Source organism: Callorhinus ursinus, unplaced genomic scaffold (assembly GCF_003265705.2).
Source record: "Callorhinus ursinus isolate GAN/ISIS: 27379988/994484 unplaced genomic scaffold, GSC_fseal_2.0 scaffold4, whole genome shotgun sequence".
Lineage (NCBI taxonomy): Eukaryota > Metazoa > Chordata > Mammalia > Carnivora > Otariidae > Callorhinus > Callorhinus ursinus.
The window spans coordinates 36,775,956-36,799,110 of NW_027397066.1; the positions used below are offsets into that span (position 1 = coordinate 36,775,956).

At 35.3% G+C, this 23,155-nt stretch overlaps 1 protein-coding gene across 5 annotated transcripts; it reads left to right on the forward strand.

The window, feature by feature from the left end:
- The first annotated feature begins 924 nt into the window (after positions 1-924).
- GUF1 (GTP binding elongation factor GUF1) lies at positions 925-22,634 on the forward strand. Of its 5 annotated transcripts, none has more exons than XM_025887649.2 (18): positions 1,163-1,301; positions 1,598-1,709; positions 3,020-3,131; positions 3,282-3,430; positions 3,923-4,003; positions 4,878-4,955; positions 5,921-6,004; positions 9,336-9,400; positions 10,084-10,287; positions 11,638-11,777; positions 12,934-13,057; positions 13,462-13,594; positions 14,405-14,548; positions 15,622-15,755; positions 18,826-18,927; positions 19,750-19,869; positions 21,443-21,479; positions 22,460-22,634. In XM_025887649.2, exons 3-18 carry the CDS (start codon positions 3,032-3,034, stop codon positions 22,595-22,597), a joined length of 1,833 nt encoding a protein of 610 aa, XP_025743434.1. In that variant the 5' UTR covers positions 1,163-1,301; positions 1,598-1,709; positions 3,020-3,031; the 3' UTR covers positions 22,598-22,634. The 5 variants fall into 5 exon arrangements, with proteins under 5 accessions (XP_025743431.1, XP_025743432.1, XP_073747701.1 ...); XM_025887650.2 differs by having other exon boundaries at positions 1,164-1,301; positions 1,648-1,709; XM_025887646.2 differs by lacking the exon at positions 1,598-1,709 and having other exon boundaries at positions 925-1,301.
- The last annotated feature ends 521 nt before the right edge of the window (positions 22,635-23,155 follow it).

Consider the following 23,155-nt stretch of genomic DNA (forward strand, 5'->3'; position numbering starts at 1 on the left):
CCTTTCCCAGGTGAGACCTTAGCATTGAATCACATTTTTAAAAATTAATTACACTTATTTTTACTGTTTTAATTTATGACAGGTCACGATGCTTTTCAATGTATGGTAATGATACAAATTTTTCTTTTAAAATAAATTAAGTATAAAAGGTAATTTGATTTAAGGAAAAAAATTTAAGTATATAATAGTATATATAGTGAAATCAAGGAGACTAATATTCAAATTATTGCAGTTTGCAACTGATTTATATGAACTGCCATGAATTATTGTGTTCATTGTAATTCAAGGTAGCTGTTAAGTTTATAATCTAACAAAGCTGGCAGCACTTAGTGTTGTATCAAGTACTGTTTTGATTTATAGTAGTCCAAGAACGAAGTAGAACTAATACAACGGTGAACTCAACACAGCCGTTGTCTCGTTCCTCTGCACCAAACTTCAGACATTCCAGAAAAGCCCAAGAGAGATCGTGGGAGACAGACTCTGGATGTGCTACATAGGTCTCATGATCTCTTATCGTTAGCACCTACGTTACTTAGCCAGGGATCTGCCCTCTGCAAGGTCAGTATTTGTTGAAATCAAACTTGAAGATGATGGAGACTTCTGGGAGTTCAGGGTGTAACTTTTTCCACCTTCCGTTCTGGTCCAAACTTTCCTAGGATACATTATTGGAATTAATTTTGCTGCCAGTTTCCTTACAGATGCACTAAAATATTAGCCATATCAGAAACAACGTGGGGGGGGGAGTTTATTTCGACTTTCAAATTTTAAAATAGTTGCTGTATTATTTTGCTATTTGGTAGGAGAAGCTAAATCACAACGCAGCTTTGGGGCACAATTAACACTACAGGAGCGCTCGCCCTCACGTGACTTCCTTACAGTCTCGCGTGGAGGCGCGCTGACGTCATCCTGTCGTGCGACGTGGAGGCGCCGAGGAGGGGCGCTGCGTCTCGGGTGTCGCGCCGGAGACGCTAGTTGGGCCACGCTGGCCACGGTACTTTTTCTTCTCCTGCTGCGTAAAGCTGGTTGGGTGTTTTTCGCCGGCTCTTAGCGGCGGGCGTCTTGTGTAAAATCGCGCCGCAGGCTATGACGCGGAGCTGTCTGGAGACCTTCTCCTGACGCCTCCGTAGCGCGGAGGGATGTGGACTCCTGTGGGTCGGGGCAGGTGGCACGGTCGCGCGCTCACGGTGTGGGCCACCTCAGCTGCACATCGGGGGCGCCTGGAGCCTCGCCTCACGCCGAGCCGTGGGGCTGCTGCCAAGTCCAGGACTGCGGACAGGCTCTACAGCTCTGCCGACCGCAAGGTGACCGCCATTAGTCTCTGATTCACCGTGTTTTAAAACTTGGGTGGGCCTTCCTTACAAAAATGGAAGCGTGAAGGGCTTCCGAGACTACCTGTGAATCCAGGTTGAGATTCGATGAGGGAGGTAGAGCTAAGAGCGCGCCTTGCTCTCGGGTTTCTGAATCCTCCACAGCTCATCAGTGCGACCTTGGGCAAGTCACTTCACGAGTTTACTAGTTTGTAATGTCAGTAACTAATTTATTTGGTTATGCGAGGCACTGATGCAGGGACTTTGCGTGCATTTAATTCTCTTAAAAGCCTGCTGCAGAGGCCACTAGTGTAACCTCCGTTTTCCTGCAACTTACTAGCTCTGTGGCCTGGGGAAGCTGCTTGAACTTTCCGTACCTGTTTTCTTCATTTGCTAAATGAGGTAAGGATAAAAGAATGGCTCTTCATGAGCCTTGTACTATGTAAGGCACAGAACTTTTTAGTCCAATATCTATAATGTAAGAAGTGCTGGGTATGCTTTAGCTTCTGTTTATTATTTTATTTTACGTGATCCAAAGCAAACTTGTTTTCTTAGTCTTTGTTCTTGTGGTGGAGAAGGTGAGGAATTCAGCAACCTTTTAAAAATACACTCTTTGTTTACTAGGAAGAGATACAGTTTAGGCAGAAAAGTAGAGTAATTGAATGCAAGTTATGAGTACCTGGAAAAAATAAGACAAGTATGATAATTGCCCTCTTCTAAATTGTGGAATGTAAAATGAATTTATGTTGCAATTCAAAGTTCTTAAAAGTGGTGCAGTCCTGTATATCTTTTTAATTGAATGGCAATTGAAAGGGTGGTGTGGGGAATCCACTGGGCAAACAAATCAGTTTTAGTTTTTTTCTCAATTTCTTTGAGATAGAAGTTGTACCTTCATCGTCTTCATTTATAAAAAGAAAATGTAAAGCTCATGAGTATTGTGTATTTCATTGTAATTTTACTTTTTAAATGCTGATTATGGAATGGATTTGCTTGGAAAAGTAAAATGTTTAGAGTACAAAAAAATTGACATTCAACTTGAATAACCATTTTTAGCAATTGCAATGAGTCTTCATAAAACGTTAAAGAAGATGTATACAATTAAAAATCAGGAGTTACATTTTAAAATATTTTTAAATTTTAAGTGATGAGGTTTTTTTTGTTTTGATTTTAGTTTTTTTGCTGATATCTTTTTTTCCTCTCCAAAGAGGTTGCCAATTAACCTGATTGCATGTAAATTAAACTTGTGACGATTGTTAGGAGCGCAGATTTTTAAATAGATTTGACTGCTGACTAAATGTGTGTTGGGGGAAAGAATTTCCTTTTTTTCCTTAAAACTCTTCTGTAGCTTTTTTGCCTCAAGCAGTTTTATTAGACCAGGTGTTCTAAGGCTGTTCAGGAGTTCTAGATATCTGGTGTTCTTCATTCATGAAAATAAATTCATTTTCTTATTGGCCCTCTAAGTGGTGGAAATATTTATAAGGGACTCTTCTTTAGCTAAGTTGTTACCTTGACAGTGAAACTGATGTATTTGATGAGTGCTGTTGTAATCAGTTGCTTGTAATTAGAGTTTAGCCATGCATCTTTTTATTGTCATAGGAATATGTTATAAATGAAATTGTTCAGGCTAAAGGAATAATCTTTGAATTAGTATACTTTTTTCATTTAATGCAAAATGTATACTCATAAATGTTTTATTTTTCTTCCTTTTCTAGGAAAAAATTGACATGTCTAGATTCTCTGTTGAAAATATTAGAAATTTCAGTATCATTGCACATGTGGATCATGGCAAAAGTACTTTAGCCGACAGGCTCCTGGAACTAACAGGTATTTTCATTTTATGTTACGTAGTTAATTGATAGCCATGAGTAATTAATCATCATTTTTACTGTGCTTTTTAAAATTTTGGTTTTAATTTTATATGCAGTATAGTGTCTTTTTAAAAGCCCATTGAAATATTAATATTTCTCCTTATAGGCACAATTGATAAAACAAAAAATAATAAGCAGGTTCTTGATAAATTGCAAGTGGAACGAGAAAGAGGAATCACTGTTAAAGCCCAGACAGCATCTCTTTTCTATAATTGTGAAGGAAAGCAGTACCTTTTAAATCTCATTGATACACCCGTAAGTTTAATATTTTGTCTTTCTTGTTAAGTCAGCCTTGTATTAATAGTGTGCACAAATCCTTGTTCAGTTTTTGAACTGAACGTTAAACACTTTGCTTTTTGTTTTCTCAGTGTTCTTATGTTTGAGTAAATTGTTTCACAAGTATAGGCCAAAAAAAGAAATGTATTAACTTTTTATCAAGGGGAGTCAGTAGGTTTGCCATAATGCCCCTCCCTAAAAAAATTACAGCTAACTTTAAAAGTAACAATATTGGGTGCCTGGGTGGCTCAGTTGGTTGAGCGACTGCCTTCGGCTCAGGTCATGATCTCAGGGTCCTGGGATCGAGTCCCACATCGGGCTCCCGGCTCAGCGGGGAGTCTGCTTCTCCCTGGGACCCTCTCCCCTCTCATGCTGTTTCTCTCTCTCTCTCTCTCTCTCTCTCTCTCTCTCTCTCTCAAATAAATAAATTCTTAAAAAAAAAAAGAAGTAACAATATTTTCTGTTTCTCAGGGCCATGTTGATTTTAGTTATGAAGTATCCAGGTCACTGTCTGCTTGCCAGGGTGTTTTACTTGTGGTTGATGCAAACGAGGTAGGTACTTTTAATTTTATGTGGTATGACATGCTATTCAGTTTTTTCAGGAGGTTTTCCTTAAAATATATTTTGGAAATAGAATTTTTGTTTGAAAATAATAAGATTTATTGTATTACTTAAGCCAAAACATACAATTTGGTCCTGTTAATTTGAATTTTATTGCACTAAAGCAGTCTGTAAAATTGACTAGTTCATATTTTAAACACTTTAAGCTGATCAGAAGAATGAAGGGGTTGTTGAAGTATATTATACATTCATCCTACCAAAACCTCCATTTTTAGCAGTTCTTAGTTTGGGGTTTTAATATTAATTTTTAGCAGAACTTGAAAATGAATCTGTTTTGGAGGTCACTTGGGTGATTTTAAGGTAATAATTTGGGACGTGTTAAGTTTAAAGAAACATGTCAATAACATTACCTGGTTCTTGTGTGGTACAAAATAACCATAAAAACATATTCATTGTAAGACCTGTGATGTCCTATTAAAGTAAACCTTTTGATATAATTGGGTTTCTCACAAACTTTTCATTCAAAACCCAAAATAATTCTTGTGTCACACCTTCCTTGTTCCTGTCAGGGAAAGTCAGTGTCTACCTTGTATACATAGTACAGGATTCTATAAACCACATCACATACTGTGTCCTTTAGTGGGCTTTCATGACCTTGAGGGTTCATGTTTCACCTTTTTTGTCTCCAGTAATATTTCCCAAAATGAAAGGAATTTTCACAAGGAATTATCCAGATTCATGGAAGTATAGATACCATACTTTATACCTCTGTTTTTGGTGAAGATGTATGGAATGGTCTTAAATTAAAGTTTTGTGATAGATGGTAGAATGGTCATATCATTATCTTGTGCCTTGATATTTCTAGGGTATTCAAGCCCAAACTGTAGCAAACTTCTTTCTTGCCTTTGAAGCACAGCTGTCGGTAATTCCAGTTATAAACAAGGTAATTCTAATGGGACAACAGTGTTTAGTATTTTACTTTCTAAAAGTGGATTTGGTGTTTGAGTATTAAGTATACTTTTTTTATATGAGGAGTCTTCAACTATATATTAAATATATTGGTAGGATTTATTTCTTTGAATTGCATGTGATAGAATTGCAACTGAAACTCCTATGTCCTTACAGGTAGTTGAGAAGACAGTCTGCCTGAATTGACATGGAGTGATTGAAGGCTATTTCTGTAGGAAAGGAGTATGTGCAGGGCAGCCACAAAAAGTTTATCACACTAAAACATATATTGGAAAAGAAAAAGCACTTATGACTTTGGGGAAAACAATGTAACAAATGAAACATAACAGCTAAGTGCTAAGCTGAGTGCTGTTAATAAACCATAACTTTTACATTTTGAAATTAGTAAAAAATCTTAATTTAAAAATCTGCATTATGGGGCGCCTGGGGGGCTCAGTCGGTTGAGTGTCCGATTCTTGGTTTCAGCCCAAGTCTTAAACTCAGGGTTGTGAGTTCAAGTCCTGTGTTGGGCTCTGCTGGACATGGAGCCTACTTTAAAAAAAAAAAAAAACAATGCACTGCATTCAGTTGAATTTTTTTATAATGGAGTTAAGTTTAAAAGAGGCAAAGTTGCCTATGGTAAGACAGTTTGTTGTCATAAGTTACATCTAACTTACAAAATCAGTTTACATGGTGTTGGTTGATAAATTGTTATTGAACTCTTACACCTTGAATTGCCAGCTGTCTACATTTTTTGCATGCTTTGCTCTGCCTGCTCTCTGTTTTTCAGTGGCCGTACTTGTTAAAGTTATATTGCCTATATCTAGATTATTTTAATACTTTTGGAAAGAAAAATGGATTAGTTATTATAGGTATGCTTTTAACTGTCTCTGAATGCTATTAATGTGTAATACATTTTATTTTTACTGTGTTAAGACATAATGAATTTTTTTTCTTAAGATAGATCTGAAGAATGCTGATCCTGCAAGGGTTGAAAAGCAAATTGAAAAAGTGTTTGATATTCCAAGTGATGAATGTATTAAGGTAAAATACCCTTTTTCTTGAAGACATAGTTATACTTTAAAAAATCTCGGGCACCTGGGTGGCTCAGATGGTTAAGCGTCTGCCTTCAGCTCAGGTCTTGATCCCAGGGTACTGGGATCGAGCCCCACGTCCAGCTCCTGGCTCAGCAGGGAGCCTGCTTCTCCCTCCCCCTCTGCCTCTCCCCCTGCTCATGCTCTCTATCTCTGTGTCTCGAATGAATAAATAAAAAAATCTTAAAAAAAAAATCTCAGGTATTGACCTAAGTGAAATTTCATAGTATTTGGTAGCCCATCGGTATATAAAGTTTTCATAGTTTTGCAAAGTTCTTTTTACTGATATTTCATTTGATCTTCACCAAAAATCCTTGTTACATGGTTAGGACAGATAAGAACTATTCTTGTGATCCAGTTGAACTAAGGAACAAAGGTCTTATCACTTTCTTAAGATTCGAAGGTATTGAAAATTATTCTAAGTTAAAGGATTTTTTTTTTAAAGATTTTATTTATTTATTCATGAGAGACAGAGGGGGAGAGAGAGAGAGAGAGAGAGAGAGAGAGAGAAGCAGACTCCCAAGGAGCAGGGAGCCCGATGCGAGACTCGATCCCAGGACCCTGGGATCATGACCTGAGCCGAAGGCAGACGCTTAACCATCTGAGCCACCCAGGCACCCTAAGTTAAAGGATTTAATTAAGTGAGGAAAATAAACTGATCAGGTTGCCTTATAGAGAATTCATTAGAAAACAATAAGCGATAAGGGGAAACCAGCTTCCCATAATAGCTCAGGTTCTGTGGAGGTGGCTAAGTATGTGATTGTGATGCTGGAGAAGTGGGCGAATTTAATGTATATTTGTAGATAGGAGAGATTTGCTGGTGGGTTACATGTAAGGAAGTGAAATAAAGGGAAGAATCAGGTAGCTTTGGGTTTAAGCAAATAGTTGATACTAGACATTAATATCGATAGGAGGAGGAGCTGGAGAGGAAATGATACAGGAGAAAAGGAAAAGCTTTGCTTTGGACATAGTGGGTTTGAAATGTCTATTAGACATCCAAGTAGGGATATTATGTAAATCTACAATTCAGGCATTCATGGAGAGAATTGGGGTCAGACATAGATACTTAGGAGTTTTTAACATGTATGTGGTATTGAGGCCTTGTAAACAAATGTGGTTTCCTAGGGAGAAGTGTAGAGAAAAGGTCCTAGGAGCCAAACTACATTATTGTCAATTTGAGGGCGTTATGAGTAAGAGCTTGAGAAGGATTAGAATAGGATTCAGAATAGAAAGCGTGGAAGGATTGAGTCTTCAGAGAAGGGGGAATAATTCTCAAATTGTAATGAGAGACCGCAAAATGGTTACGAGTATAGATACAGACAGATTTGTTTATTTGGATAAGGGAGTTGTGTTTCCTTAAATAACAGGCTAAGTCATCAACCAAGCGTGAATTGGCCAGAGGTGAAAATGTGTAGATTGAAAAGGAAGGTGGTGTGAAACACCTTACTGAGTGGTAATGTGAATTTACTACGGGACGCGTCCTGGGAAGTTAGGAAGTTTAACTGCACCTTGAGATGTGTGGTCATGAGTTCACAAGAAGCCCGCCAGACCAGTTACTTGTTTTTTCTCCAGTAATGTTAAGCCCTTTGTATTATAAGCATAGAAAAGACACATTGTTGGGGCACCTGGGTGGCTCAGTCAGTTAAATGTTTTACTTTGGCTCAGGTCATGATCTCGGGGCCTTGGGATCCAGCCCTGTGTTGGGCTCCATGCTCTGCAGGGAGTCTGCTTCTCCTTCTCCCTCTGTCCCTCCCCCCTGCTTGTGCTAACTCACTCGCTCTCAAATTAATACAGTCTTAAAAAAAAAAGACAAGACACATTGTTGGAAGCAGTCACATTTGAGTTTTACCAAACTTTTGATAGGGAGAGAATAGATAGTGGTTGAACTGTGATTGTAAATAGTGGACCCTGGAGTCTCAGCTGGGAAAGGAGGGGGCTGGGGGCTAATGGATAGTGAAAAAAGGTAGTCCATTCAATGGTTTAGAGATGGGAACTTGATGGATTGTTGCAAAGAAGGTACTGGAGTCTAGAGCAGTGGTTCTCATTAGGGGTAGTTTTGTCCCCTAGGAAACATTTGGCAATATCTGGAAATGATTTTTGTTGTCATACTGGGGAGTGGGTGCTACTGTCATCATGTGGGTAGATGACATTCCATAGATTCTGTTAAACATTCTACAGTGCACAGAACAACCCTTAAAACAATTATCAGCCCAAACTGTCCTTAGTGCTGACTTGAGAAACTGATCTAGAGAGAGTTTAAAGGTTAAGAGGTGGTTTTTAGGAAATGGGTTTTAAAATCAAGATTTCAAGGGCACCTGGGTGGCTCAGTTGGTTAAGCGACTGCCTTCGGCTCAGGTCATGATCCTGGAGTCCCAGGATCGAGTCCCGCATCCGGCTCCCTGCTCGGCAGGGAGTCTGTTTCTCCCTCTGACCCTCCTCCCATCTCATGTGTTTTCTCTCTCTCTCATTCTCTCTCTCAAATAAATAAATAAACTCTTTAAAAAAAAAAATCAAGATTTCAAGAAGGCAGTCCAGTTACTAGTGATGACAAAGGTGAGTCATACCTGTGTTTTTTGAGTCTTCATGCTCATTCTCTCAGTGGGAGAACCATAGTAGTAGTATGTCTTGTAACTACATGTGTGTCATCCACATATATTGTTTATTCTCTTTACACAACAATTTTGAGATTTAGAAAAAATATAAATGATCATTTATTAGATGAGGAACTTGAAGCTCAAATATGTATTGGTCAAAGTCATACAGTCCATACAGAATTGTAACTGTTACTCAGATTTTTTTTAAACTCTTAGACCACTGCTCTTTCAGTACCATAATTAGAATGCTTTTGTAGGGCACCTGGGTGGCTCAGTCGTTAAGCGTCTGCCTTCGGCTCAGGTCATGATCCCGGGGTCCTGGGATCGAGCCCTGCATCGGGCTTCCTGCTCCATGGAAAGCCTGCTTCTCCCTCCCCCACTCCCCCTGCTTGTGTTCCTGCTCTCACTATCTCTCTCTGTCAAATAAATAAATAAATAAATAAATAAATAAAAAATAAAAAAAAATAAAAAAAAAGAATGCTTTTGTAATTTAATCCAAGAACCATAGACTTACCTAATTGTAATGGAAGGACATTTGTCAGTATAGTATATGCTTTGTGCTTCCTTTTATTACTTTATTCAAATTGATAACTGTTAGAATTCTTTCTTTTTTCTGATTATAAAGCTCAGTCACCTGGATTGAAAAGTATCTTTAAATCTTTATTTTTTTAATACATATTTTTTCAGATTTCTGCTAAACTTGGAACTAATGTTGAAAGAGTTCTTCAGGCGGTCATTGAAAGAATACCACCGTAAGTATTTTGCTATTTTTGTGCTGTTTAATCGTACAAAGGCCGTCAGTCTGATTTGTAATTTTAGATTAGACCATTCTTGTGGTGAGTGAAAATACATTATTTTTATTATGCATAGAAATCAAGCATAGTATAGGAAAAAAAAGCAAACAAGGGTGATTGGGTTCTCTTCCTAATAATCATTGTAATAAAGAGACTTGAATAAATTAGCAGTTATTGTGTTTTAATACTGAATAAATGTATTTCATCAGTTTCATAAATCATCTTAAAATAATCATTTACTTATTTATTTTAAAGATTTTATTTATTTATTTGACAGAGAGACAGAGAGGGAACACAAGCAGGGGGAGCGGGAGAGGGAGAAGCAGGCTTCCCGCTGAGCAGGGAACCTGATGCAGGGCTCGATCCCAGGACCCTGGGACCATGACCTGAGCCGAAGACAGACGCTTAACGGCAGAGCCACCCAGGCGTCCTTAAAACAGTCATTTAAAACTCAAGGTTGAAATAAAACTAATATAAAAATAGGCATTGTACTTTAGGAAGATCTTTTTATTTTGGCTGTCACTTGGGTGACTTTCTCAGGTACTAGAATAAATTAAGCATAATATTTGATTTTAAAATAGGCATTTTATTAAGATTTTAATTTATTCTGTGTATATTTTCTTTTTACTTATTTTTAATAGTCCCAAAGTGCATCGCAAAAATCCCCTGAAAGCTTTGGTATTTGATTCCACATTTGACCAGTATAGGGGTGTGATAGCCAATGTAGCATTATTTGATGGAGTGGTTTCCAAAGGAGATAAAATTATATCTGCACATACTAAAAAGACATATGAAGTTAATGAAGTAGGAGTTCTGAATCCTAATGAGCAGCCAACACATAAACTGTAAGTAATCTGCAGTAGCAATTAAAATATGTTTGTATGTGTTTCGATCTCTGCCTTTCTCAGCTTGGTATGCTCAGAATGATCCCAATTTGGTAACTCAGGAAAAAAAAACCCAGACTGATTATTTAATGCAACTAAATAGTAAATGCTCTTGCAAGGGGACTCTCATGTGTGAAGGACAGTATAAATTTGATACATTTTTATTCCTTTTGACTAGTCATAAATTTTATGATCTGGTGCACATTGGGTCCTATATTGATGAATTTGATGAGACAGTGAAAGAGATAGTTCTCTCACCCATATCCAAATCATCCTGGGTATCAATTTTGATATTTAATTTTTTTATAATTAGATTTTTCAACATAAAAGTAGTGAAGAAAATTTGGTAATTTTTTCCTTTTGTATGGAATTCACAGTAAAACTTTGATTAGAATCCATGACAGATGGGGTTAGCAAGGTGTAGTGTGCATTAGAAAAACTGAATTTGAGTTCACTTACAAATACTTGAGTGCCTGCTCCATCAGTATTCCAGGTACTGATGAGATAAATCATCTGGCACATACTTGGAGCATTCTAAGGTCTTTGTTTCCTCATCTGTAAAAATTAAGGTAGTAAGTATATAGGTTACACTTGATAGTTTAATGTATGTCTAAAACCAGTATTATTTTGCTTATTACATTTTTTATTTGAGTCATAAAGTCTATTTTAATTTTACTCAAATATTTCCAAAGTCTGTGTTCCATCATATAGTTCGTACATTGACCACTACTGTATCTTAAGATTCTGATACCTTATCCTAAATGTAAATTAGTTTGTTATCATGTAGGAAATTTCCTTTAAAAAAACAACAAAAACTGAGCTAAAACTCTGAAATCTTGGGATGTGCTCTTTTCCTACAAGAGGAACATCAGATTGGTGTCAGATTTGTTTAGAGTTCACATTTTTCTGCTTGGTTAAAAATTTATCTTTTTTTTAAAAACACATTAGTGACACAACTCATTAATAAAATAGTGTTTTACACTACAAGAAGTTATTTTGTGTTTCTGCACTTAGTTTCACTATGTTTACATTATATTTTAGAAGCTGTTGTTTAATATGCAAAGGTGGGCAGAGTCAGGAGGAAGGCTGTAGACTTGTTGTGTTGCAGAGGCCCTTGATAATGGACTGTAAGGCATGGTATGTTCTTTTGCTGACAGTTTAGCATTGAGAATTGATATGTAGTACTTACTTTGAATTAGATGAGGTTTTGTTTGGAAAATGTAATCATTTCCGGGAAAGGTAGAGCTAATTGTTGAGTATGCACTTGAAACATTAAAGCGGTAAATATTTCCATATAATAATTTTATTTAGATATGCAGGACAGGTGGGCTATCTGATTGCTGGGATGAAAGATGTCACTGAAGCACAAATAGGAGATACATTATATTTACCTAAACAACCAGTGGAGCCCTTGCCTGGGTTTAAATCAGCGAAACCAATGGTATTTGCAGGTGAGGAGCTCACAAAGTCAAGGATGAGGGCCAATTTATTCTTTAAATTAGAAATATTCATTTTAAATAATAGCTAATTCCAGAATACTGTATTTCTTTTAGTTTTTTTGTGTGCTATTTATGTATCAGTTAATTTCATATGTATAGTGAAACTTTATGTGGGAGATCATTTCCTACATTTTTTTAGAACCCCTTAAAAAGTATAAGCTCTTAAAACAAACAAGCTCTCTGATATATAAAAGAACATAGTGATATGAATTTCCTTTTTGTTTCCCTAGAGAGTAGGTCATTGCATTTGGAATATTTTTCTAGTTAGGATGTTTTCATTACTAATTGTCAGTGGACATTTACTGACTGCCTTCCTATTGGACTTTCTTTAATATTGTACAGTACTGCTGTACACATGGCAGAGGATAGTGTTACCTCTCATATGCATGACTTCACAACTTTTAACTACTGTGTGGTGTTAACAGACACTTGGAAAAGGAAGGCCTGATTGAAGGTCGTCAAGTTACTCTGTGCTGGGTATCCTCCACTTGCTTTTCTCCCTTTGTATCTGTCTCAGGGAAGTATGAAGTTTGTTTACCCCCACCTTTAGGCAAAGCCAATCATTTGAATTTTGGAGGACTTGAGAGATAAGGACTTGAGGTGTCAGATGAAAAAGAATCTGATGAATCAGTGATTGTATGGTTTTTGTTGGTGAATTGAGAAAAGCAGAATTTATCTTTGATTTTAATAGATTATCTGCCCCAGAACTCAGTGTAGCTTTCATTTCTACTTCTGTTTTTCATCTACTAAGGGAGTTTCATTTGTGGTTGTAGGATGTCTTCAACTTTTGTTTCTTGAAATGTATTTTTCTAATAGGCCTGATTCCCATGGTTCTTTTTAATTTTTCTTATATTTTTGCAAAAGCATAAAAACATCACTTGGGTTGTGAATCCATTTGTAAATTCATTAAGGCTTTGAAACTTGCACGGTACTTTGACGCCCATGTAACTTAATACTCAAGTTTCTTTAGCAAACCAATTATAGTGGTCGGTGAAATATAGGGAAGTAATTTAAAAGCTAAATGATTAATTTTGATCTTGGAAGCATTGTATATTTAGTTTTTAGGCAGATTTTCACATGTGATAATTAGAAATCATTGTGTCCTCAGGAATGTACCCTATAGACCAATCTGAATATAATAACCTGAAGAGTGCTGTAGAAAAACTGACTATAAATGATTCCAGTGTGACAGTTCATCGGGATAGTAGCCTTGCCTTAGGTGCTGGCTGGAGGTAAGATTCTTTTCCCTGTAGGATCAAATTTTTATTGAAAAGTGAAGTTTAAGTGGTTCATTGCTCCTGAACATTTCATTTCTGTAGATAAATTCTTATTAGTATAAACTGAACCAAAACAAGTATATGTCTGTTTCACACTGTATTCATATTCTATGGGTAAGCTTTATAGCAATTTTAAATAGAATTCCGATAGAAATTTTTCTTTTTTTTTTCTTGAAATTTTGGATCTTATTTAATGAAGTTTTGCTAGCATTTAATTATGTGAATTGCTTGAATGACTTTTTTTTTTTTTAGAATGAGTTTTGATTCTACCCACCCCCCACAAAGTAACACTATATTCATTAAAGAAACCAGGGCCCATGAGACATAAGCATTTTGGAGTTTGGCTTTTTCTCCCCCAGGTTGGGATTTCTTGGACTTTTGCATATGGAAGTTTTCAACCAGCGACTGGAGCAAGAATATAATGCTTCTGTAATTTTGACAACCCCAACTGTTCCATATAAAGCTGTTCTTTCATCAGCAAAATTGATAAAGGTACTGTTGTGAACCAGCAAACAAGGGAAAACGAAATACATGTATGTATGTATGTGCAGAATGCAAGAGAAACTTTTTAGTACACCATTAGCTGACTAGCTATTACATGAAATCTCTGATTAGTAGCATTTAAAAATTGAATTACTTTATGACTAATGATGGAGAAGCCACTTGAGAACTAATTTATGCAGTATTTTTCTTAACCTGATAGAAATCTATATAATGTCAATACTAGCCTGTTACTGAGAGTAAAATGTAGAATTAGTAATTAAAGTGCTGTCTAAATCCAGTACAGAAATGAAGAATATAATTTGGTCATAAGTAGTTTATCTTATGAAAGGTGAAGTATTCATTGCTGCCTGGCTGTAGGAAATTTTAGATTTCAAGGTAGTGGTAGAGACAGTATTCCATCTGAATGGCAGTCTCTTCATTTTAAACAAATTTTAACTTTGGTGTCTGTAAATATTTTCCAACAAAATTAACTTAGGAAACTACTGATAATGCCTTATAAAGGGCAGATTAAAATGTGCTTTTACATCATACTTTTTCAATGGTACATGAGATGTGTCTAGTAGATGTCGATGAACAAGATATGTTACTTATTAAAAAATATTAAGTGGTTACAATTGGGTGGTTTTTAAAATACAAGGCATGTTAAGATACTAGCCTAAGTTTTAGGAATTCTTTTGTTTTTATTCAGCAAATGCAATTATAAATAAATTCTAACACTTACTATAAATTAAAAGCAAATTTTAAAACATGGTAATTAAGACTTTTTTTTTAGCTGTTGGTGATTTTTCTTATTTTTAGGAATACAGAGAAAAGGAAATTACAATCATCAATCCTGCACAATTCCCTGATAAATCAAAAGTAACAGAATATTTGGAGCCAGTTATTTTGGGTACAATTATCACACCAGATGAATATACTGGAAAAGTAATGATGCTTTGCCAGGTATAAGTATAATACAATTTTTTTTTTTAAGTTTTTTTTATTTTATTTGAGAGAGAATGAGAGAGAAAGCACATGAGATGGGGGGAGGGTCAGAGGGAGAAGCAGACTCCCTGCCAACAGGGAGCCCGATGTGGGACTCGGTCCCGGGACTCCAGGATTATGACCTGAGCCGAAGGCAGTCGCTTAACCGACTGAGCCACCCAGGCGCCCCAGTATAATACAATTTAATATAAAAGTAAATTTTAGTCCTAACAGTGGTTTCCCTGTCAGGTTTTGAAAGATTTCTCTCTGTAGAACACATTGAATTTGTAAGAAATTTTCATAAAAATCTACATCTATGTGTGTGTATATATATATATATACACTATATCTCTATATCGCTATATCTCTGTCAAATAAAATCTTAAAAAAAAAAAGTACTCTGACATATATTGGAAAGAACTCTCAGATGATTACTAGTGGACTTTTATTTTATTTTATTTTTAATTTTTATTTTTTTTTGAAGATTTTATTAATTTGACAGAGACAGAGAGGGAACACAAGCAGGGGGAGTGGGAGAGGGAGAAGCAGGCTTCCCGCGGAGCAGGGAGCCCGATGTGGGGTTCGATCCCAGGACGCTGGGATCATGACCTGAGCCCAAGGCAGACACTTAAGGACTGAGCCACCCAGGCGTCCCTGGACTTGCATTTTAATTCTGTAATCACAAACTAGAAAACTTTGGTTACTTGCTGAATTTCTTTGGACCTAAGTTTGTAAAACAAGAAATTAGAACTTTGATGTTATTTGTAGTTACATTTGGTTTATCATTAAATACTATATAATTTTAAAAAGATAAAATTGTTAGATAAAGACAAAGGATTAAAAGCTTTGGTAATAATATAATTGAAATACGAAATAGTTCTCTTTGTATTATAAGTATTTGCAAGTTTTTAGTAGACCATTAAATATTCCTTCATTTTGCCCTCTCTTTATTAGGATTTGTAAGGAAATTTTTAGGTTGGTAATTGACATCTTTCTATATTCATTGTAAATCATTTAAATAGGTTATCATTAAACACATTTTTCTTTTTTAGGCTCGAAGAGCAGTTCAGAAGAATATGATGTATATTGATCAAAATAGAGTTATGCTTAAATATCTCTTCCCTTTGAATGAAATTGTGGTGGATTTTTATGATTCTTTGAAATCCCTGTCTTCTGGATATGCTAGGTAAAAATTTAATGGGAAATTCAGATACCTGGATAACTTTTTTGAAATACTGACCAACATGAGTATACTAATACTCCACTTATTTAATAATCTGTGCTCTCTTGAAGATAGTGGAGAAGGATAGAAAGGCTTGAAGCAACCTTAAAAGTGTTAGAGAGTACTCACAATTTGCTTATGAAGAATGAATTCCTTCCGTTCATCAAACTATTACCCTTCCTTTAAAAAAAAAAGTAGTGTTCTCTTCATGAAAGAGTATATTCCCCTGTCTGTCAAAAATTATACTTAATTTCAAGAAGCTCCTGTGATCTTAGTGGTACATTGTATGTGTGTGTTATGTAATCCTGGGAGCACCTGTATGTATTTGGAAAACAGAAGTACATATTTAGTTTCAAAAATGCCAGGTGTGCCCCTGTATCTGTGAACACTAATAACTTAGTCTTCTCCAGAATAAGTGGTCCACATTATGAAAACCATTGTCTCATCCCCAGGAATGCATAGAGGAACAGCCTGATAGAAGTGAAGGAAGATTTAATACTTATTAACAAAGAACTCCATGCATAGCATTTTGGGAGTATTTTCTGTTGGGGTAAATAACTCTAGATGCACTTAGTATCCTAAAATCTTATGTTATTGGATAGCATATATTGGAATATAAAGAAAATATAAAATACACTGTGAAGTGGGGAAAATGAACATTCATATCTGTAAAATACACATGCACCTACATGTGCAGGCATATATAATATTAACATTCAAAGAAAAATTCCACTGTTCAAAGAACATCCGTCAGTGACCTGGAAATTTAGCTTTATGAAATGAGCTTTAGAATGAAAGTCATAATTGATATAAAGGAGTGTTCTTTGTGTTTGTATTGAGAAATTACTTTTTCTACTTTTTCACCCAATTTTTTTCTTCCGTGTCTTCTTCTAGACAAGAACTTAAGGAAATAAGTGGCAGTGGGGTTTAAAGTAAAACAAATTGAGGCAGCATGTTGTTAAAAAACAATTATTGTGGGGGCGCCTGGGTGGCTCATCAGTTAGGCGTCTGCCTTCGGCTCGGGTCATGATCCCAGGGTCTTGGAATTGAGCCCCACGTGGGGCTCCTTGCTCGGCGGGAAGCATGCGTCTCTCTCTCCTGCTGTCCCCCCTGCTTGTGCACTCTCTCTGACAAATAAATGAATAAAATCTTTAAACAAAACAAAATTATTGTGATTAAAAGAATGATTACTAAGCTAAGTGTTTATAAACGTTTTTAACAAAGTCTGTCAATTGTAGTTTGCATTTGGATGCCACTTTATGAGTTAAGTGGGCTTAAAATCTTTTAGCTTAGAAACTTAAACATACTTCAGATTAAATCAAAGAACATGTTTAATTTTGAACTATGTAAAAATAAAATAATGCCAGCTTCCAGAATTAAGGTGATTCTTGTGTTCAAGATGGATCTTTTTTACATATACTCAGTTCCTAACAAAAATGTATCACAGTCTGTGACCTAGCCCAGGCCGTCGGCCTCTTGTGGACTGAGATAAGGAACAATTTCTCTTATGCCAGGTGGCAAGAATCTTCTGCAGCTGGGTCAGAAGAAGGATTCCTTTGTTATATGAAGACTGTAGTGAGGCTGCTTCTGATACTTAACTTGATGGAACTGTTTGTCCTTAAACCCCCAAGTAGCCTTTTGGAGTCCTAAAACTGTTTCCCGCATTTCAGGGGTACACTTGAATGAATAACTGTGTTTTGAGTAGAGGTTAGGTTTCCATTTGGCTGTCTTGGAAACACATTTGTTTAATGGTTTCTTTTGAAAAAATGAGTGGAGAAATTCTTAAAATTTTGGAACACTGAAGATTTTAAAGTTGTAAACAGGTGAAGTCTAGGGACTATGTCTAGGTTTTTTCTTTCTTTGTATTCTGTGTAGTACTTAAGATGGTATCTTTTTTTTTAAGATTTTATTTATTTGACAGAGACACAGCAAGAGAGGGAACACAAGCAGGGGGAGTGGGAGAGGGAGAAGCAGGCCTCCTGCTGAGCAGGGGGCCCCATGTGGGGCTCAATCCCAGGACTCTGGGATTATGACCTGAACCGAAGGCAGATGCTTAACGACTGAGCCACCCATGCGCCCCAAGATGGTATCTTTCATATAGTGAACACTTACTGTTTGTTGAAGAAAGGATTTTAGCAAAATTTTAGGTAATAATATGGTTTTAGAGAGTATCAGTATCAATTTGTGACCTTCCCGGTAGAGGTTTAGAAACCAAATACTTTGCAGCTCTAGGCATCACTTTGTTTTAAAATTAAGACAGTTTAGGACTGTACGTGTTCTTACCCATAATTGAAAAGACAACGTAAGCATAATTAAAGTTTTCTTTCTCCTTAGACTTCAGCTTTGAGAGTTAAACCTGTTTTGATTAGCATTGTAAGCTTTGACCATATTGTTTAATAGTGATAGCTGACGCTAACCAAGTGCTTTTATGTGCTAAGCTAGGCTCTGTTCAAAACACTGTTTTTGTATTAGGTACTGTTTCAGTGCTTTACACATATTAACTTATTTCATCCTCAAAAAAGCCCCGTGAAGTTTCAAACCGAAGAGTAGTATATGAAATCCAGAAGTCTTATTTATAGTGACTCTTTATCAGTGCCATAGCATTTATTTAACTGGTAATAGAAAGCTAAACAGAAACCCAAACTTAATGAATCTCTGAGAATGACCCATTAATATATACTGTTGTCTACAGCCAGCCAGCTGTTGGGAGGAAACATTGGGAAGAAGGTGACATTTGCCTTCAGTGTCCCATTTTCCTAGACTGGCTTACCGGTTTATTTTCCTTTCCCCTGTAAAGCATGTAGCCCTTGCTTTTGCCTTTCATTTCATAAATGTAAAAAGATGAGGGAGTTTGTTCCTCACTGTGGTCATCTACATCCATTTATGTGAAATGTATATTTAGTATTTTGCTAGAAAGTTAGATCTTTGGGTGGGGTGTTTGGGGATGGGTAGAAAAAAGGTGTTTTGCAAAGAAAAATCATACAGTCTCTTGGGAAGTATGTTTATTTATCACTTGGATGTTTTTCCTTGTTAGTTTTGATTACGAAGATGCAGGCTACCAGACTGCAGACCTTGTAAAAATGGATATTCTACTGAATGGAAATCTTGTAGAGGAGCTGGTAACTATTGTACACAAGTAAGTTGAATAGAAACTAATGTGAAAGTAACCAGTTTTGACATGTTTTTATTTAATTATTCATTGCTTATTTTTATTTGACAGCTACATTTTGAAAACTTAAATTTCCTTGTACTAGTTTTTCCTTCCATTCTTTTTCCATGCTTCTCTTTTCAAACTGTTAAATATGAAAGAATAGAATTAAAATAGCCAAGAAGAATAGTGTCATGGAAAGAAATGTTTCCCTCACCAGGGTAAGAAGAGTAGAAGAAATGGTTATAAACTTTATGATAGATTTAAAATTGAGAACAAAAAGGTTTTTATATTCATAAAAAAATTTATATTAATGAAAAATGAAATATCCTGTATGTTCAGCAAATAGAGTGATAAAAATAATGGAGCACCTATTTAATAATCCTGTTAAGCGATTAAAACTTTACTGTGAAGTAATCTTAAGTGACATAAAAATGCCTATTAAATAAAAGGGTAGACATACATACACTCTGATTCAAACTAAAATATCAAACATATGCAGAAAAATAACGGGAGGATATATGTTTAACATAGACATTCTAAAATGTTTAACATTGGTTTTCTATGGTTGAAGGGAAGGGCATCAATAATGGTTTTTATGTATGTTTTTCTACATTTCCTGTAATGGTCATAATGTTATTTTTGCAATCAGAAAAGTCATGTGATTCATAGTAAGGGATGTTTATGACAAATGAGTTCCATTTGAACCTCCTTGAGAAATCACCTTTACATTGATTATGTATATGGACTAGAAAGGTACTTTAAATATTCATACTTAGGATATGTAAACAGTTGCATTTTCTCTCTCAGAGACAAAGCACACACTGTTGGCAAAGCCATATGTGAACGTCTTAAGGATTCTCTTCCTAGGCAGCTGTTTGAGATAGCAATTCAAGCTGCTATTGGAAGTAAAATCATTGCAAGAGAAACGTGAGTTGAAATTCATTTTTGTTCTGTTTTAGAAATGGTAAATGGTTAGAAATGATAGGACTAGCACTGTATTATGAAATAATATTGAAAAATTTAACTTCACATTGGCCTTAAGCCTTATTCTTATTTGTAGAAACACTAATCTGATTTTTAATTCCACTTAATTGATAACTGTTAGTGATTTACTTAACACTGAGTGATATTATTTATAATAATATAATGGGCATGGGTTTGAGGAATTGCTTTATTTCCATTCATTTTACTGAATGATTACTGAATTTCCTGGGTAAGGTATAATTTATAAGCTAATAGCAACTGAAACTTAAGAAGTTTTGAGGGAAAAAAAAAGTTTTGGAGATATTCTTCCAAAAGACAAAACTAAATTACGATTTTTACTTGAAGCATTTAATATTACTTCTCAGATCTAGCCAAATTAGAAATCAGAGATGACAGACAGAGGAATGCTGTTATGTTGAGCTTTGCATTGTAGATTGATTATGTAATCTATAGTAGACATGGAAAATAGGCTAATTTATGTAGGAAGCTGGTCTTTTTTATGAGATGTGATCAGAACATGGAATAAGCTGCTCTACTAGGTAACAGTAAATGCAGGAAGTACCATGCAGCATATTTCCTTGACTCCTGGAAAATCAGAAGTACCCCCTAGCTGGAAATTGCTATTCAGTTGTAGTTTAAACCCAAACCTACATGTATTAGTAGTGGTGAAATTACAACCAACATTTTTACATAGTCTTGGGACAAATTTTATGCCTGTATTTGCAGTGAATTTCATTTCCTAACACAATTTTGCTTTAGTTAATTGTTTTGAGTTTCATGAGTTACCCAGAGATTAGGCAGAGTAGAGTTGATAACCAGGGAACATCCTGGAAAGTACAATTTAAAATAGCAAATAATTCTAACATAATTGTGTTGGGGTTAGAAGATACCTTAGAGAAAAAAAAAATAGATTTTTATATCTTCTTAAGGAATACATATAAATGGAACTTTTTTCAAATTTCTTATCTTCCAGATTTCCTAGAAACACTATAGAAATAGATTAGTTTGTATCTGCTTGGGTGGATATATTAAAATTATTTAGTTTGCCCTGAAAAGGGGTTTATAAAAGTAATATATTTTTTATATTCCTAGTCACTCTTAACCCACAAGTGGTAGAGTCAGTAATGTCATGATAACCATTTTTAAATTTTTTGGAAATAGTAGTGGTAAGAACAGTTTTAGGTTGAGCCAGAAATGACCTTGTATAATTCTTATAATTAAGGTTATACTTACTCTTGAATTTGGCCTAATCAAGACTACCCACAATCCATGACCTTTTTTATTCTTAATAAAACTTATGTTGATGTTCATGTTGAATCCATTTTCTATTTTATGTCAAGTACATAAAAATAGATAAAAGAGCATTTGACCTATCCATTTGTTTATGGCAGTTTTACTTAGGTATGACATGATTATTTAAATCTTGAAAGTGGAGATTGTTTTGGAAAATAAAATTCTTTTTTAAAGAGTACATTGAAATTACATAATTTTTATATAAAATTTCCTCTTTTTACAGTGTGAAAGCTTATAGGAAAAACGTTTTGGCAAAATGTGTACGTACCTGCCTGTATTCTACTTTTTATTAATATATCTGTTTTCATGAGTTTAAAATCAGAGGGGGGTATATATTGGTTTCCATTGTTTTTACAATAACCATTTCATCTCCAGTTTTCTTTTTAAATAGGTAAATCTCAGCTTGACTGTTAATATATTCATTTTGATAACATTCTTATTTTTCCATCTTCTTTATAAAAATTTCCTTATATGAAGTACTACCTAATAAATTATTTTTGTAATTGTTATGATCAGGATAACATGTTTTATTGATCTAATTTATAAGGAGAAATTTTGAAGACAATGACTGTCTTACAGCGGGAAGAGTATGGCAATTTGAAATCCACCTCTCCTACATTGCTTTGCCGTTTGGGTCCCTTTTATTAAAAATTTTTTTGTATTTTTTTTTAAAGATTTTATTTGTGTGACAGACACAGCGAGAGAGGGAACACAGCAGGGGGAGTGGGAGAGGGAGAAGCAGGCTTCCCGCGGAGCAGGGAGCCCGATGCGGGGCTCGATCCCAGGACCCTGGGATCATGACCTGAGCCAAAGGCAGACACTTAACGACTGAACCACCCAGGCGTCCCCCCTTCTATTAAAATTTCTTAACTCAGTTATGAGAAGTAAATGGTAAATGCTTTTTCTAAATCCTTAGTGTCAGGACTGGCAGTATGAATTTATTAGACTTTATGATCCAGAATTTTAAGACTTGAATCAGTAAGAGGATAATATTCTTCTTGACATATAATATTGGGTTTCCTTGGTAATCTTCATCTCCATCCAAAAAATAAAGCCTTTTTCATTCTTTGAAGATGTTAAATTATGATCTGCTGTGAAGGTGATTAGAAAGGTAACTTTGCAGATGTCTACCTCATGGGTAATAATTGTAAGGTTATTATAATTGTATTGATGTCTGTATGCAATTGTATGATTTTCTGTGGAGTGATTTGGACTTCCAATTTTTAAAAATATTTTTCAGTATGGTGGTGATATTACCCGAAAAATGAAACTTTTGAAGAGACAAGCAGAAGGAAAGAAAAAACTGAGGAAAATTGGCAACATTGAAGTTCCAAAAGATGCTTTTATAAAAGTTCTAAGAACACAACCTGATAAGTAATTGGTGGAAAAAAATAGTGAATTTTCATAAATTAAAACGTGTATCTTTTAATTTTTCATAGCAATTTATATGTTGACAAAAGAATGAAAATTATTAAAATTTGCTTGTTACTTTCAGGGTTTTTAGGTTTAAATAACCTATTAGCTCTTTGAAGAGTAAGTAGTGGGCAGGTAAGAGCTTGGATTCTGAAACCATATTGTCTGGTTTCAAATTTGGATTTGAAACCATATTGTCTGGTTTCAAATTTCTGTTCTACCACTCACTAGCAAGGTAAATTATTACTTAACCTCTCTGTTTACTCTTTAGTGAAGTCAAGATTATACTGTTATTTACCTCCATAGGTTGTTGTGAAGATTGTATTAGTATGTTTAAAATAGAAGAGTGTATGACACAGTACTGTTCAGTGAATCTTAACTATTTTGTTTTCAGGCATATTTTTTTACACTAAAAGGCCCCATACTTTAGATTCTATCTAGTTCAAGCCTAAGCTAAAGTATTTTCAAAATCACCTAAGTATCAATTTGTTAACTGGAGAAATTTAGATTTATATGAGTCAGT